Source organism: Setaria italica, chromosome V, assembly GCF_000263155.2.
Source record: "Setaria italica strain Yugu1 chromosome V, Setaria_italica_v2.0, whole genome shotgun sequence".
In the NCBI taxonomy this organism is placed as follows: Eukaryota; Viridiplantae; Streptophyta; class Magnoliopsida; order Poales; family Poaceae; genus Setaria; species Setaria italica.
Window position 1 is genome coordinate 5,927,642 of NC_028454.1, and position 11,960 is coordinate 5,939,601.

The 11,960-nt window shown below is 47.5% G+C and overlaps 1 protein-coding gene across 1 annotated transcript; it reads left to right on the top strand.

Moving 5' to 3' along the window:
- The first annotated feature begins 5,576 nt into the window (after positions 1-5,576).
- On the top strand, positions 5,577-8,566 carry LOC101771497 (ricin B-like lectin R40G3). Its single transcript, XM_004967875.4, has 4 exons — positions 5,577-6,216; positions 6,520-6,642; positions 7,366-7,594; positions 8,257-8,566. Coding segments are annotated over exons 1-4 (951 nt in total). The 5' UTR covers positions 5,577-5,619; the 3' UTR covers positions 8,259-8,566.
- The last annotated feature ends 3,394 nt before the right edge of the window (positions 8,567-11,960 follow it).

Genomic DNA, 11,960 nt, shown 5'->3' on the forward strand with positions numbered 1-11,960 from the left:
CGGGGGGGATTTTGTTTTTCTTCATTTTTTAATACTCTTTAGTACCGAATTAGGAATACCGGTTGTGAAACCGGTACTAAAGGGGGTTTCCCCACTGGTATTAAAGGGACATTCCCTGGTAGTGGTGGTCATGTGGACGATTGATGCTAGAATGCTAATGGAATGGTGTATTACACTTGTAACCCCACATAATTCTCTCACGCTCCATCCTCCCCCGTCATCTTTGGCAGCACTCCTACCCCCACATCTTTGGCAGCCAAATCAATGTTATTGATGATAGGTGTATTATGTGATGCAATATGCATGAAGGGGCAGGGAAGGAGATGCTTTGCTAGAGTGTAAGGAGAAAATGAAGAGTTAAATGGAGATATGTGTGTCCATTGCATTAATGGTTTATTAGCAATTTTAGGGGAAAATGTGTGCTCCACTACGTGTGCACCATACATATTCAACAGGTAAATTCTAACATACACACAAGAGATTTACAGAAGTGAAATACACAATTTCATAATATGTCCAACAAAAGTGCAAAGGTATAATGTCTATATACATTTGACCTCTTTCAATTTAGTTCAGAACGCATAATACCTTACCTGATCGAAAACAAGCCTCAACTATGCCAATAAACACGTCCTTAGAGCCATCTGTTACCATGTGACACAGTTGGAAAGAACAAGACCCAAATTGCCAGATAAAAAGGAGTAGATAGGCTTCTGTAGCAAGTGGCTCTCCATGGATGCAAGCTTGTGAGTTGTGAGTTAGTGGCACTAAATTACATGGTGTAGGAAAGGCGAAAATGGGAGGAGATGGAGCGGTACTTCTTCTGCCAGTAGGACCGCAAGTACCTGTTGGATTTAGGCCCATGGCCCAATCTGAAAATTTCAAAGCATGCACAACTTTTAGTCCCATATTGCTAATTGAAGGAGAGGTTGACTTACTTAAATATGGGAGTCTCCTCTCTATGCAAAATAGGTGCATATGAGGGAGAAGGTGACACTTGTTACATGCACGTGTAGTTCGCGCGTATTTTTGCGTGAAAAAATCACGTGACTTGTGCGGTTTCTATTTTTTTTCTTAGTCTAATGGTGCTTCAATGTGGTTGAAACTGCCGTTTTAAACAGCAATAAAGTGCATCGGTTTCTGCTGCTTGTGATGAGGGGAATTTGATGCGCTATGAGGCCTATAACACCAAGAGACGTTCTGGTCGTAAGGTGCGCGGTCACACGCTCGTCTCCCCACTCGCGCACTCCATTTTTGCTGTGCTAGACCTTTTGCTGCTACGCCTCATCGACCTTTGAATTTAGCGTGCACCGGACTTGAAGGAAAGTGGGATCTCCGAAACCACTACCGCGAGACTCCTGCATGGGGCGGCAATAAGGTTTCTGGGCAGTGTCTACACACGACCGCTTGGTGATTCTGCAACATCTGCTTCAACACGTTCAACTTCGTTTTGCGCGGGATCATTGAGTAATTTCCTTGCGCAATCATGTTATAGTCAGTATGTTGCCTGTTTACATGTGTTATATGCTTACATTATTTTTTATCTATGTATTTTTCCTTCAAATAAAATTCGAAGTATAGGCACATATTTCCAACAGTATCCAACAAGGATGAGGGCAAACCTGGCCATGGAAGCCAGCTTCTAGAAGGACACGGGCAAGGACAAGGAGATCTACAAGACAACAGCGGTTTTATGGGCGGGATGGCAAGGTGACTCGGTGATGTATAAGTCTAGTGTGCAGGTGAACCTCGAGTATGCATGCTTTTCAGTTTAACAATTATGTATGCACTGTTTTCATGACAATAAAACATGCATTATCTGGCCGTGTCTACAACACACATATAATACACTAAATGGATACAACACACAAGACACACATATATTTTCTTTACACCTAATTTGATCGAGTGAAGTATACGCCACTATGGAATGACTGCCAACAAGATCACCATGACCCGCCATTGGCCTTGTCCATGCACATAGCCCATGCAGGAGCAGCATGAACCCAACACCGTTTTGGCTACTTTGCATCATGAAGGCGTAGCTTGCCACTCAACGTCTTATTGTAGATGAGCATTGACTTGAGCACCTTAGCTGCTCCCAAGAGAAGTTGGCGAATGTCAACTCCCACTGGTTCAGGTTGCGCACCCTCATGACAATCATCTTGAGGCTCTTCTTAAGGCACTCGATGGGGCCATCGGCTATTTGCTTGAAGCTGGCCGGTTTACTATTGGTATCATCAGCCCAGCACTCCAATATCTAACATGACATTTAGTACCGAACTAGCGGTACCAGACGGATGCTCGGTACTAAAGGGGTTACTGACCGGTACTAGTACTATAAGTTGATGGTAATATAGTAAATATCTTATTTCACTGGGGAAGAAAACCGCGCTGTGCACTAATTACTTTTTCTACAAGGCGCAGGTAACGAAAACTTCTCCAAATCTAATAATCTACCGTAGCAAAAATCCTCGAAGCAAGCACTTGACGCGGGACTCTTCTCCAAGCTGTGGATGGTGACGTCGCACCGGACGCTGAGGCTGCCGTCCTTGCTCAGTCGGCGCAGCTCGTCGGCCTTGGCCTCCTTGACGTCCATCCGGTAATCGGCCGACCTGCCGGGGGCGACGCTGTAGTCGTCCTGGCCCGAGACGGAGCTGCCGCCGTCGAGGATGGCCACCCTGTACACGGCCGTCGCGTCGGCGGCCCGGCCCTGGAAGCGGTTGTCCAGGAGCCAGAGCACGGCGGCGGGGCAGCCGCTCGTCGAGCCCTGGCACCCGTTGGGGTACTACTCCAGCTTCCACCGGTGGCCACCGGCGCGGAACGGCTCGGACTCGACGCACTTGCCGCGCGCCAGCAGCGAGCCGACGGTGGAGTAACCGCCAATGCGGAGGATGTGGGTGCCGGCCGGTCACCTCTCGCCTGCGGACGGAGGAGAAGCCGCAGAGGGCCTCGCGAGCCCGGCGCCAGGCGTCTCCTAGCGCCGCCACCGGATCTGGGGACGAAGACATGGCCGCCAGGCCAAGTTGATTGAGGTTGTGAACTGGTGATTGAGGTGCCGCCGCGGCCGGCCGGCGCAACGCCCCGCGCCGCCACCCTCGCCGGCCGCCGGAGCCGAAGAAGCAACTTTTTTGAAAAAAATGGGGTTGCAACTTTTTGTTTAAATGTTAGATTCAATTTTTTTAAAGAAATATTCGCTCACCTTTTTAATAAATATTATTTCAATTTTTTTAATAAATATTGGTTCAACTTTTTGAAAAAATATTGATCCAACCTTTTGAAAAATGTTAGTTAACATTTTTTATCCGATAAAAATATTGAATGAGTCACCATCACTTGGACCTCGATGACTTTAGAACGGATATATGAAGCTGGGCTTTACTGGACTTTATAGTCCGGTAGACATATAGAAGCCCCGCGCATGGGGTTCTATATGACAGGTGGAACCTGGTTAAGCCTCATGACTTTAAAGCCCATCAAGCCCACCGCGCTGATTTCTCCTATTAACAGCCCACGAATCTCATGCAAGTCTTGTTCCCAGCATACGCAGCATCAGATAAGTTTCTGTTTATTTTTTCCTTTTTCCATTCTTCTAATTATACTAGCTATTAGCCAATTACGTATAAGATGTACGATGACTGACGTCAATTTCAACCCAAAGAGTTCAATCAACATTTTGGATTAAAAATACTATTCAACATTCTAATTATACTATTTTAGCATTTTTACATAAACTTAAACTAACACGTTTAAACTGTTAAACTAATATAGTCAACATTTTAAAGTACTAGGTTGAACATTTTCTCAAATTTAATTCAACAATTCGGATAAATTAGATCAACATTTTGTGCGGAAATGTTGAAGTAGCGTGTCTAAAATGTTGAAGTAGTTGCTCAAAATGTTGAAATAGTACAATCTGGATGCTAATTTTCAAAAATATATTAGGAAAATAAAAATATACTTATATTGGATATTATTTTGTTGCATTAATTCCAAACAACACGGTGGTTCAAACGAATTTCCAAATCGAAGTGACGGTTTAAGAGAAAATCGCATTTGAAGTTTGAAATCCAAATTACATTCTCATCCGCCTCCTCCGCTGAGCTGTTGACGCTTGTTCGTCGGGTTTCCACCAGCGGCCGTGAACCCGCTTCGCATTCAAGAAAATCCACAATCTCAGCCGTTGCACAGATCTCCAACAATGAAAGTCAAGTAATAAAATAAATTCCGGAAGCCATATAGGTTCCCAGGGCACATAAGCGGGCTTTGCCCATGACTTCTAAGATTCGTCCCTCTTTCATTTTCTCTTTTTTTTTCCTAAATCTACTAGATAAATAATTAAATTGATGGAGCAGGTTTGACTTCGCATACTGTGCTGATCTTGTACCTTCTGGTACTATCCAGTGCTCCAGGGGTGGCTTTTTTGCTAATCGGCTTGAAATTAGAATTAGGCTACACGCGCTTTCACGGAGGAAGAAAGCTCGTGCAGTCGTCGCCCCCGGCACTCGGCTCAAGTAACCATAGCTCAAGTAGTCAAGTGATAGCTGTACCCGTACAGGCAGGGAATCAGATCGGATCGGATCGAATCAGTGCGAAAAGATGGAGCCCGCGTGTTTTCTGAATGAAGAAACGCGTTTGCATAACGAAAGAAGAGCCAAAAGAGGGAGACGAATAATGCAGGCTTTGGTTGGTGGCCAGCAGCTCATCATCTGCGGTCTGCGCCGGGCTGCCGCGGGGCCACATCGGACGTGGTCGGTGCAATCAGAGGGAACCATGTCCATGCCGGTCGCTGTCTATCATCTATACCTGATCGCAGTTGGTTTAAACTCGTGACACTTAACCAGACTTCGCGCGAGGAAATTCAAGTCCATGGACGACGAGTGAAACACGTATTCACTCCCTCCCAAATGACTCTCGTTTTTAATTTTCGTAGCACAAGTTTAATTGGATCGTAAAATACGTGCACTATTTGTATCTTCAAATAAATTTATTAAAAAACTAGATTCAAATATAGATAATGATATTAATTTTATATCATAAATATTAATATTTTTTATATTTATTTAGTTAAAGTTATTTCTCGGGAAGAAAAACGACATTATTCAGGACGGAGGGAGCCGGTAGGAGTAGGACCATTTCTTCCTCCAATTCTTCTCGAGCGTGACACGTGAGCGCACGCTGTTGTCCCAACGTGGCAGCAGAATGGGAGCCCACCTGGTGCTACGTACACATCGTCGACCGAACACGTACGCAGCACGTCCCTCGCGACGCGGTACACGGAGGCACGCTACGCTGCATGATGACTTCCCGTCCAATCAGAACCTGCCGCTGCCCCTGCCCGTCGCCGGTGCCACGTCGCATTCGCCCCCCCGGCCTCTGGCCCCACCGACCACGGCGCGCTTCGAATCGAATCGAGTGCCCGTGCGCTCGTGCAGGTGCAGCTCCTCTGGTCCGAAGTCCGAACCCATCCCACCCAATCGACCCAGGACGTGTCGTGAGCTCGACGCTGATTGAGCCGGGCTCTCCCGAGTCCCGACTGGACCGGCCCCATATAAGCCGGCCTTCTCGGCCCGGGCTCAGCTCAGTCCGATCGCTCGATCCATTCCCCGCTCGGCAATCATGGAGTTCCCGCACCACCACCACCACGGCCACCGCCGCGACGACGACGAGGACGGGCGCCGGGGCCCGCCGCCGCCGGCCTACGGGGGCTACGGCCAGCCGCCGCCTCCGGACCCCTACGGCCGACCGCCCGCCGACGACCCCTACGGCCGACCGCCCGCCGCCGACCCCTACGGCCGACCGCCCGCCGACGACCCCTACGGCCGGCCGCCGCCCCCCTCCGCGTACGGCGCGGGTGGGGGCTACGGCACCGGCGGCGGCGGCGGGTACGGCAACGTCGTCCACGTCGGGCACGAGGGCGGCGACGAGAGGCGGCCGCACTACGGCGGTGGCGGCGGCGGGTACGGGGGTGGCGCGGCGGAGTACGGCCACGAGGGCCGCCCGCACTACGGCGGCGGCGGCGGCGGCGGGTACGGGGGTGGAGGGTCCGAGTACGGCCACCACGAGACCCGCCCGCACCACGGCGGCGGGGGCGCGCCGCCAGTGAGGCAGCAGACGTACAGGATCTACTGCAAGGCCGGGGAGGACCAGTTCAGCCTCGCCACCCGCGACGGCAAGGTCTGCCTCGTGCGCACCGATCGCGACGACGACACGCAGGTGTGAATCACGGCTGCACGCACGCTCGATCGCTCGATTTTCCTTTTGCTGTTGAGTGTTGATGTAAGCGAGCCCTGGCCCTGATCTTGTTTAGTTTTATCCCGAATGGCCGCCAAATCCGAGTTCTGGACTTGTGATCTCGGGATCTGGACGAAGACTCTCGGTCTTCCTCGAAATTTGGCGTACTCGTTGATGCGATCCTTATTTTCCTGGGGATTGGGGAAGACAAATAAAATAATTGATCGATTTTGGCATTTTCTCCTCCTTATCTTGTGCTGACTTTATTCAGCTTCGCTTATGCAGCACTGGATCAAGGACATGAAGTACAGCACCAGGGTGAAGGATGAGGAAGGCTACCCTGCCATGGCCCTCGTCAACAAGGCAACTGGAGAGGCTCTCAAGCATTCCCTTGGCAAGTCACACCCTGTAAGTATCTCTGGTCGGTGCTACGATTTATGCTTCTCCTTTCATCCTAATTATAATCCTTTTTTATTATTTCTTGTGGAAATGTACTCTGCACAACCGTAAAATGATGATCTTATATGTGCAACTTTGAGATTCATGCCAATGGTGCACGCAAACTTCCTTGCTGCCTAGTAACATTGAACTTAGATTCCTTTCATATGCAACGCAAGCTTGAATTAACACACAGCTGAACTTATTAGCAGAATTACCTCATTCCTTTCAATCGATTGCGCGTCCTATTCCAAAGCATAGCTATTCATCTCAGTTATCAGTTACTTAAGATTCTCCATTTTTTTATCTGAAGTATTATATTTTTTTTAAAAAAGATATCTGAATTTTTATAGACATTCAAGATTCACATGATGGTATTGGTCTTTATCTCTGTTTGATTAATCAGTGCCATGTACTTCATCAGATATTGTACAATTATATCAGTGTACTTTACCGGCTCACCATGTCAACGTTATAGATCTGCATCCTCCCATGGTGTTTGACATCTGCATCGATGTGCTGACGTGCATATCACACTGCTACTAGTAGTGTCCATGTGCATTGCCATGTGTCACTAGTCCTAAATTAGTTCGACTATTGCTACCTGTTTTTGATGGTTATGTCCTCAGACTCATTCCTGACAGCACAATTCCAAAACTATGAGATCTGATATCTTCATTCGACTGTTGTTAGGTTCGTCTGACCCGATATGATCCAGACACCCTGGATGAGGCGGTCCTGTGGACAGAGAGCAGGGACGTTGGTAACGGATTCCGCTGCATTAGGATGGTGAACAACATCTACTTGAACTTTGATGCTCTGCACGGAGATAAGGACCACGGTGGTGTGCGCGATGGAACCACTCTTGTGCTGTGGGAGTGGTGCGAGGGTGACAACCAGCGCTGGAAGATTGTTCCCTGGTGTAAGTTCTCTAGAATTTGGACTGCATGTTTATAATTTCCTACTGCAACATTACTTTAGCCAAGTTTTATGCACTAACTGTCTCATCTGAAATTCCAAAAGTTAAGTCACTATCAATAAAATTGATTGTATTGCCTATAAAAAGCCACTATTGATTATTGAACAGTATGTTTTGTTTGAAGAGCTCTTCAATAGTTTGGTTGCTATTATTTCTGTTCACACACACACACAAAAACACACCAAAATAGAAGAAAGAAGAAGAATAAGCTATTTTAACAAAGTTTTGTGCACTAACCGTCTCATCTGAAATTCTAAAAGTTTAAGTTACTATCAATAAAAAATGATCGTATTGCCTATAAAAAGCCATTATTATGGAACAATATGTTTTGTTTGAGAGCTCTTTAACAGCTTGGTTGCTATTATTTCTGTTCACACACGCACCAACACACCAAACTAAAAAGATGAAGACACATAACACCAAAATCAATACGCTGTATAATATCTGAAATGTTGTAGAAGCTTGTCTTGTAGAAGGTATATATGCAGCAAAATACTGTATTCGGACTACCTTGACTTTCAAATCAGTAGTAGCAAACTAGCAATGTAGCATTGTGCTCTGCTCGAAGATGGGCCTATGAAGTAATCATGGTTTCTTGATTGCAGGAACAAACAAATGCGTGGCTGCGCCACTCTAAGCAGCTCCTGTCTTAATAAAAGCGAAGTAATTAGTACCGCGGTTTCTGGAATAAGCGGCACCTCTCAAGGTGCCTGCGTGTGAGTCCGTTTTCATTGTGATTCTACTTGCACGCTATAATTTGTAATGCGCCATATGACACCAAGTGGCAGCGATTGTATTGTTCGAACTGATCGTTGTTTACAAAGTGTGAAGAATGATGTATGAACCTTTGCTTGATACATGCTCTGCTTCTCACAGCGGTGATTGTTCAGCATGTTAGAAATGGTTTTGTGTGAAGCATGTGATACTCCAAAGGAGATTCTCTTGTAGTAGCTGCACCTGGACTCACTGGCTGCAGGTGTCGAGCTCTGCCCGTGTTCGACGCACGGTAAATCGATTCCAGTGGTTGTGCTGAGGATGTTGGGATGATTCACCATTGCAGGTTTCCCTGCAGCTGCTGGAGGATAATGTCATTTGCTGCCTTTTATTCCGGTTTCAGCAATAACCGATGCTGCACCTTGCCAAAAGCCGTGACCCACTAGAAATTGTCGGGAGGGATATGCGCCGGCCGGAAAAGATGTCCGTTTGCTATGCTTCTGTGAACTGGCTCGAAGATTTTATTCGCGCTCGTTTTCCGTGGATTATGATTTTTTTGTTTGTGAGGATCCGTGGATTACGATTTCATATCGTCCGAACCTGATGCTTGCGAAATTTACCTCCGCATACGGACTAGATTAATTGTTATGAAGGTCTGGTCGATTTCATGCATCTGTCTGGCTATAATTGTCTGGTTCGCTGGAGCCCATTTTTGTGGAGTTGCTACCCCAACCATTTTCGGCGGAGTCAAGAGCAAGGACATTGCTACACGTCAGCAGTCTCATAAGTCGTCTCATGCAGTGCCACATAGGATTTTTGATGATGTGGAGGAGAGAGAGCGAGGAGAGAGAAAGAGGTCGTTGCTTCGCGAAACAACCACCTCATGAGCTAAATTGTAGGACTAACAACTTAACAACCATTGTACGAGTTATTGTTGCCATGCAACTCATAATATTTTATTTTTCTTATGCACAAATTAAGGAATTATATACCACTACCAGACAACTTATAGGACAACCTATTGTACGGGTTGCATGTTGAATCGTCTCAACATTACGTGTCAATGCATGAGACCGCCTATTAGACGACAACCAATGTACTTGCCCTAACGTTGTGGCACGTCAGCCCATGTCTTCGTGTAATGGAACGGAATTTGGTTCTAGGAATCAGGCGGGCGCGTGAGAGCAACGTGTGCGGGTGACGAGCGCGTGGGAGGAGGGATGTCCACAGTTCCCCGTTCCCGTTTAGTTTTTTTTCCCGTAATGCTTGGAGTCCTATGCTGATTAAAAATATCGGATGTAAGAAGTATCTAGAGTGGAAGGACGCTGAACTAGAACAGTGGAGCGAATATCATCACGTAAGCCATCAATAAAACGAGTGATGTAATATAGTTGATCAGTAGAGTGGCCATAAGCTACGAGCTGATCTATTAATTCAGTAAACTTGGCAACATATTCAGCAACGGTTCCAGTTTGCTTGATGTGAAACAATTGTCGGATTAGGAGCTCTTGTTGGTCTTGCCCAAATCTATCGATTAACATAGCACTGAATTCAATCCAGCAAACCTGTTTTAACTGTCTGTCCACTGATAAAGCCCAACGAGTGGCGGCACTAGATACCTCAAATTGCATGACAGCAACCTTAACCCAAATTTTAGGATCGACGTGGTACATCTCAAAGTAGTCCTCACATCTAGATAGCCACAATTTAGGATTATCGCCCTCAAAAACAGGAGAACTGTAGTTTGGGTAAATTGCCTAGATGCACACTATCCTGATAGAAATTCTCATGATGATTTCCATAAAGCTGCGAATGCGAACGAGGAAAAGTAGGGTTGGGGAGGGGAGACGCACCCTTGACCGGGATTGAGGTATGGGTGAATACTGATCCATACCCGTCATCCCGGTGTACTTGATCGACGCAGTGCCCATGAGGGCTGTCGGCTGTGAGATCCGAAGCAGGTGGGCGCTCGGACGCCGACTGAGGCTTGGGGAAGAGGCCGGGTTTCGTGGACGCAGAGTCGCGTACGGAACGATCCCAATGGCGGGTCAGCTTGCCGAGTTCAAGCTTGACGTCATCGACGGCGACGTCGAACCCAGGTCGCCATTCTTCGAACACCTTGGCCGCGGCCTCGAGCTTGATGATGCGGTCACCATGGAGGCGCTCCGCTTCCAGGAAGCCTTGCTCCCACTTGAGGTCGCTCTCCGCAAAATGCTTGTGGAGCTCGTCGGAGAAGCACTTGTGGATTTCGTCGAGGAGAATTTTGGTGTTGGGATCCATTGCTCCTGCACGTTTCTGCAGTCGCGTGAAGTGGTGGTGGGGAGGGAGGGGATCCAGGATCGAGTCTCTGATACCAGGATGTTAGCAGCCGAGTAGTGGGGAGGAAATCGGCAGTGAGGAAGAAGGATAGGGAGGAACGATGAAGGTTTAGATGAGTATTGTTCTTGTTCTTACAGTCATGGCGCACACAGACGTCGCGCTGCTGTTTATCTCCAGCTGAGCGATCACGCATGCAACTCACACGCAAGCACTTACATGGGCCTTTTCCACTCTGGACTCGAGATTCGAACATTAGGGATGATGGGCCGTAGGGAATGGCAAGGCCCAGCTTGGGCCTTCACCGCTGGCTTGTCGGTAGAAGACGCAGCATGATCAGACGCCCTGACACAGCAGTCCACGTGTAAACGCTCCCGCATCCCTATCCTCTAGCCGACTGCCCCTCTTCTCCTTCAACCACCCGTTCCTCTCCCTTCTCTCTCCCCCACACACATGAACTCTCTAGCTTGCGCATGCATGAGCTCTGGTGGTGTGACCCCTCCGTTGCACACTACCCTCCTTCGAGCGAGTCGCTCAGCATCTGTTCCTTGTGGCAAGTTTCCTCCACCCTGCACTACCACAAGCCATGCGTCCCGTGGTCTTGCAACTCCTCGCCTCGCCTCCGTCGCTCAAGCCTTTGGGATCGAAGGACCACATCGCAACGGCATCCTTGACTCCAACAACTACAAGAGCTGCTCCCTCTTCTACGCATTGCTGCCTCGTCATCGAGGACTCCCTGTGCTCGACGCCGACTCCACCCTCCCCCTGCATCCTCGCACGCACTCGACTGTCATCTCCAAGCTGGCCCCTCAAGTGCGTCCGTGGTGCCGAGAGCGTGGACGACCTGGTGCTTAAGATTAATTTTTGGATGTTGCAATGGTTTATTTGAGATGTTTTGAGCATTTGTTTTATTTGTTTCAGCTGCCTTTTTTTCTCTCGGGGGATTTATTCACGTTTTGGATGTTGCAGCAGCTTGATTTGAATGTTGTAAACATGGTTTGTTTTGGACGAATAAACTGTACAAATTTGAGGATCTGTCCATGTTGCAATAGGTAAACTAAATTGTTTCAGTGATGCTATCCAAATGTTGCAGCAATAATTTTAGTATATTGGTAGTACTTCTCAATGTTGCAACAGTTAATTTCTCTTGTTGGAGCCATAGTTTACATTTGTTTCCTATTTTCTATTTCAAATATCCATGTTGCATTGACTTGTTTTTCATTTGATTATGCTCTTAGTTTGATGATTTTTGGGGCAAATTTGAGGGGAAGACATAGTT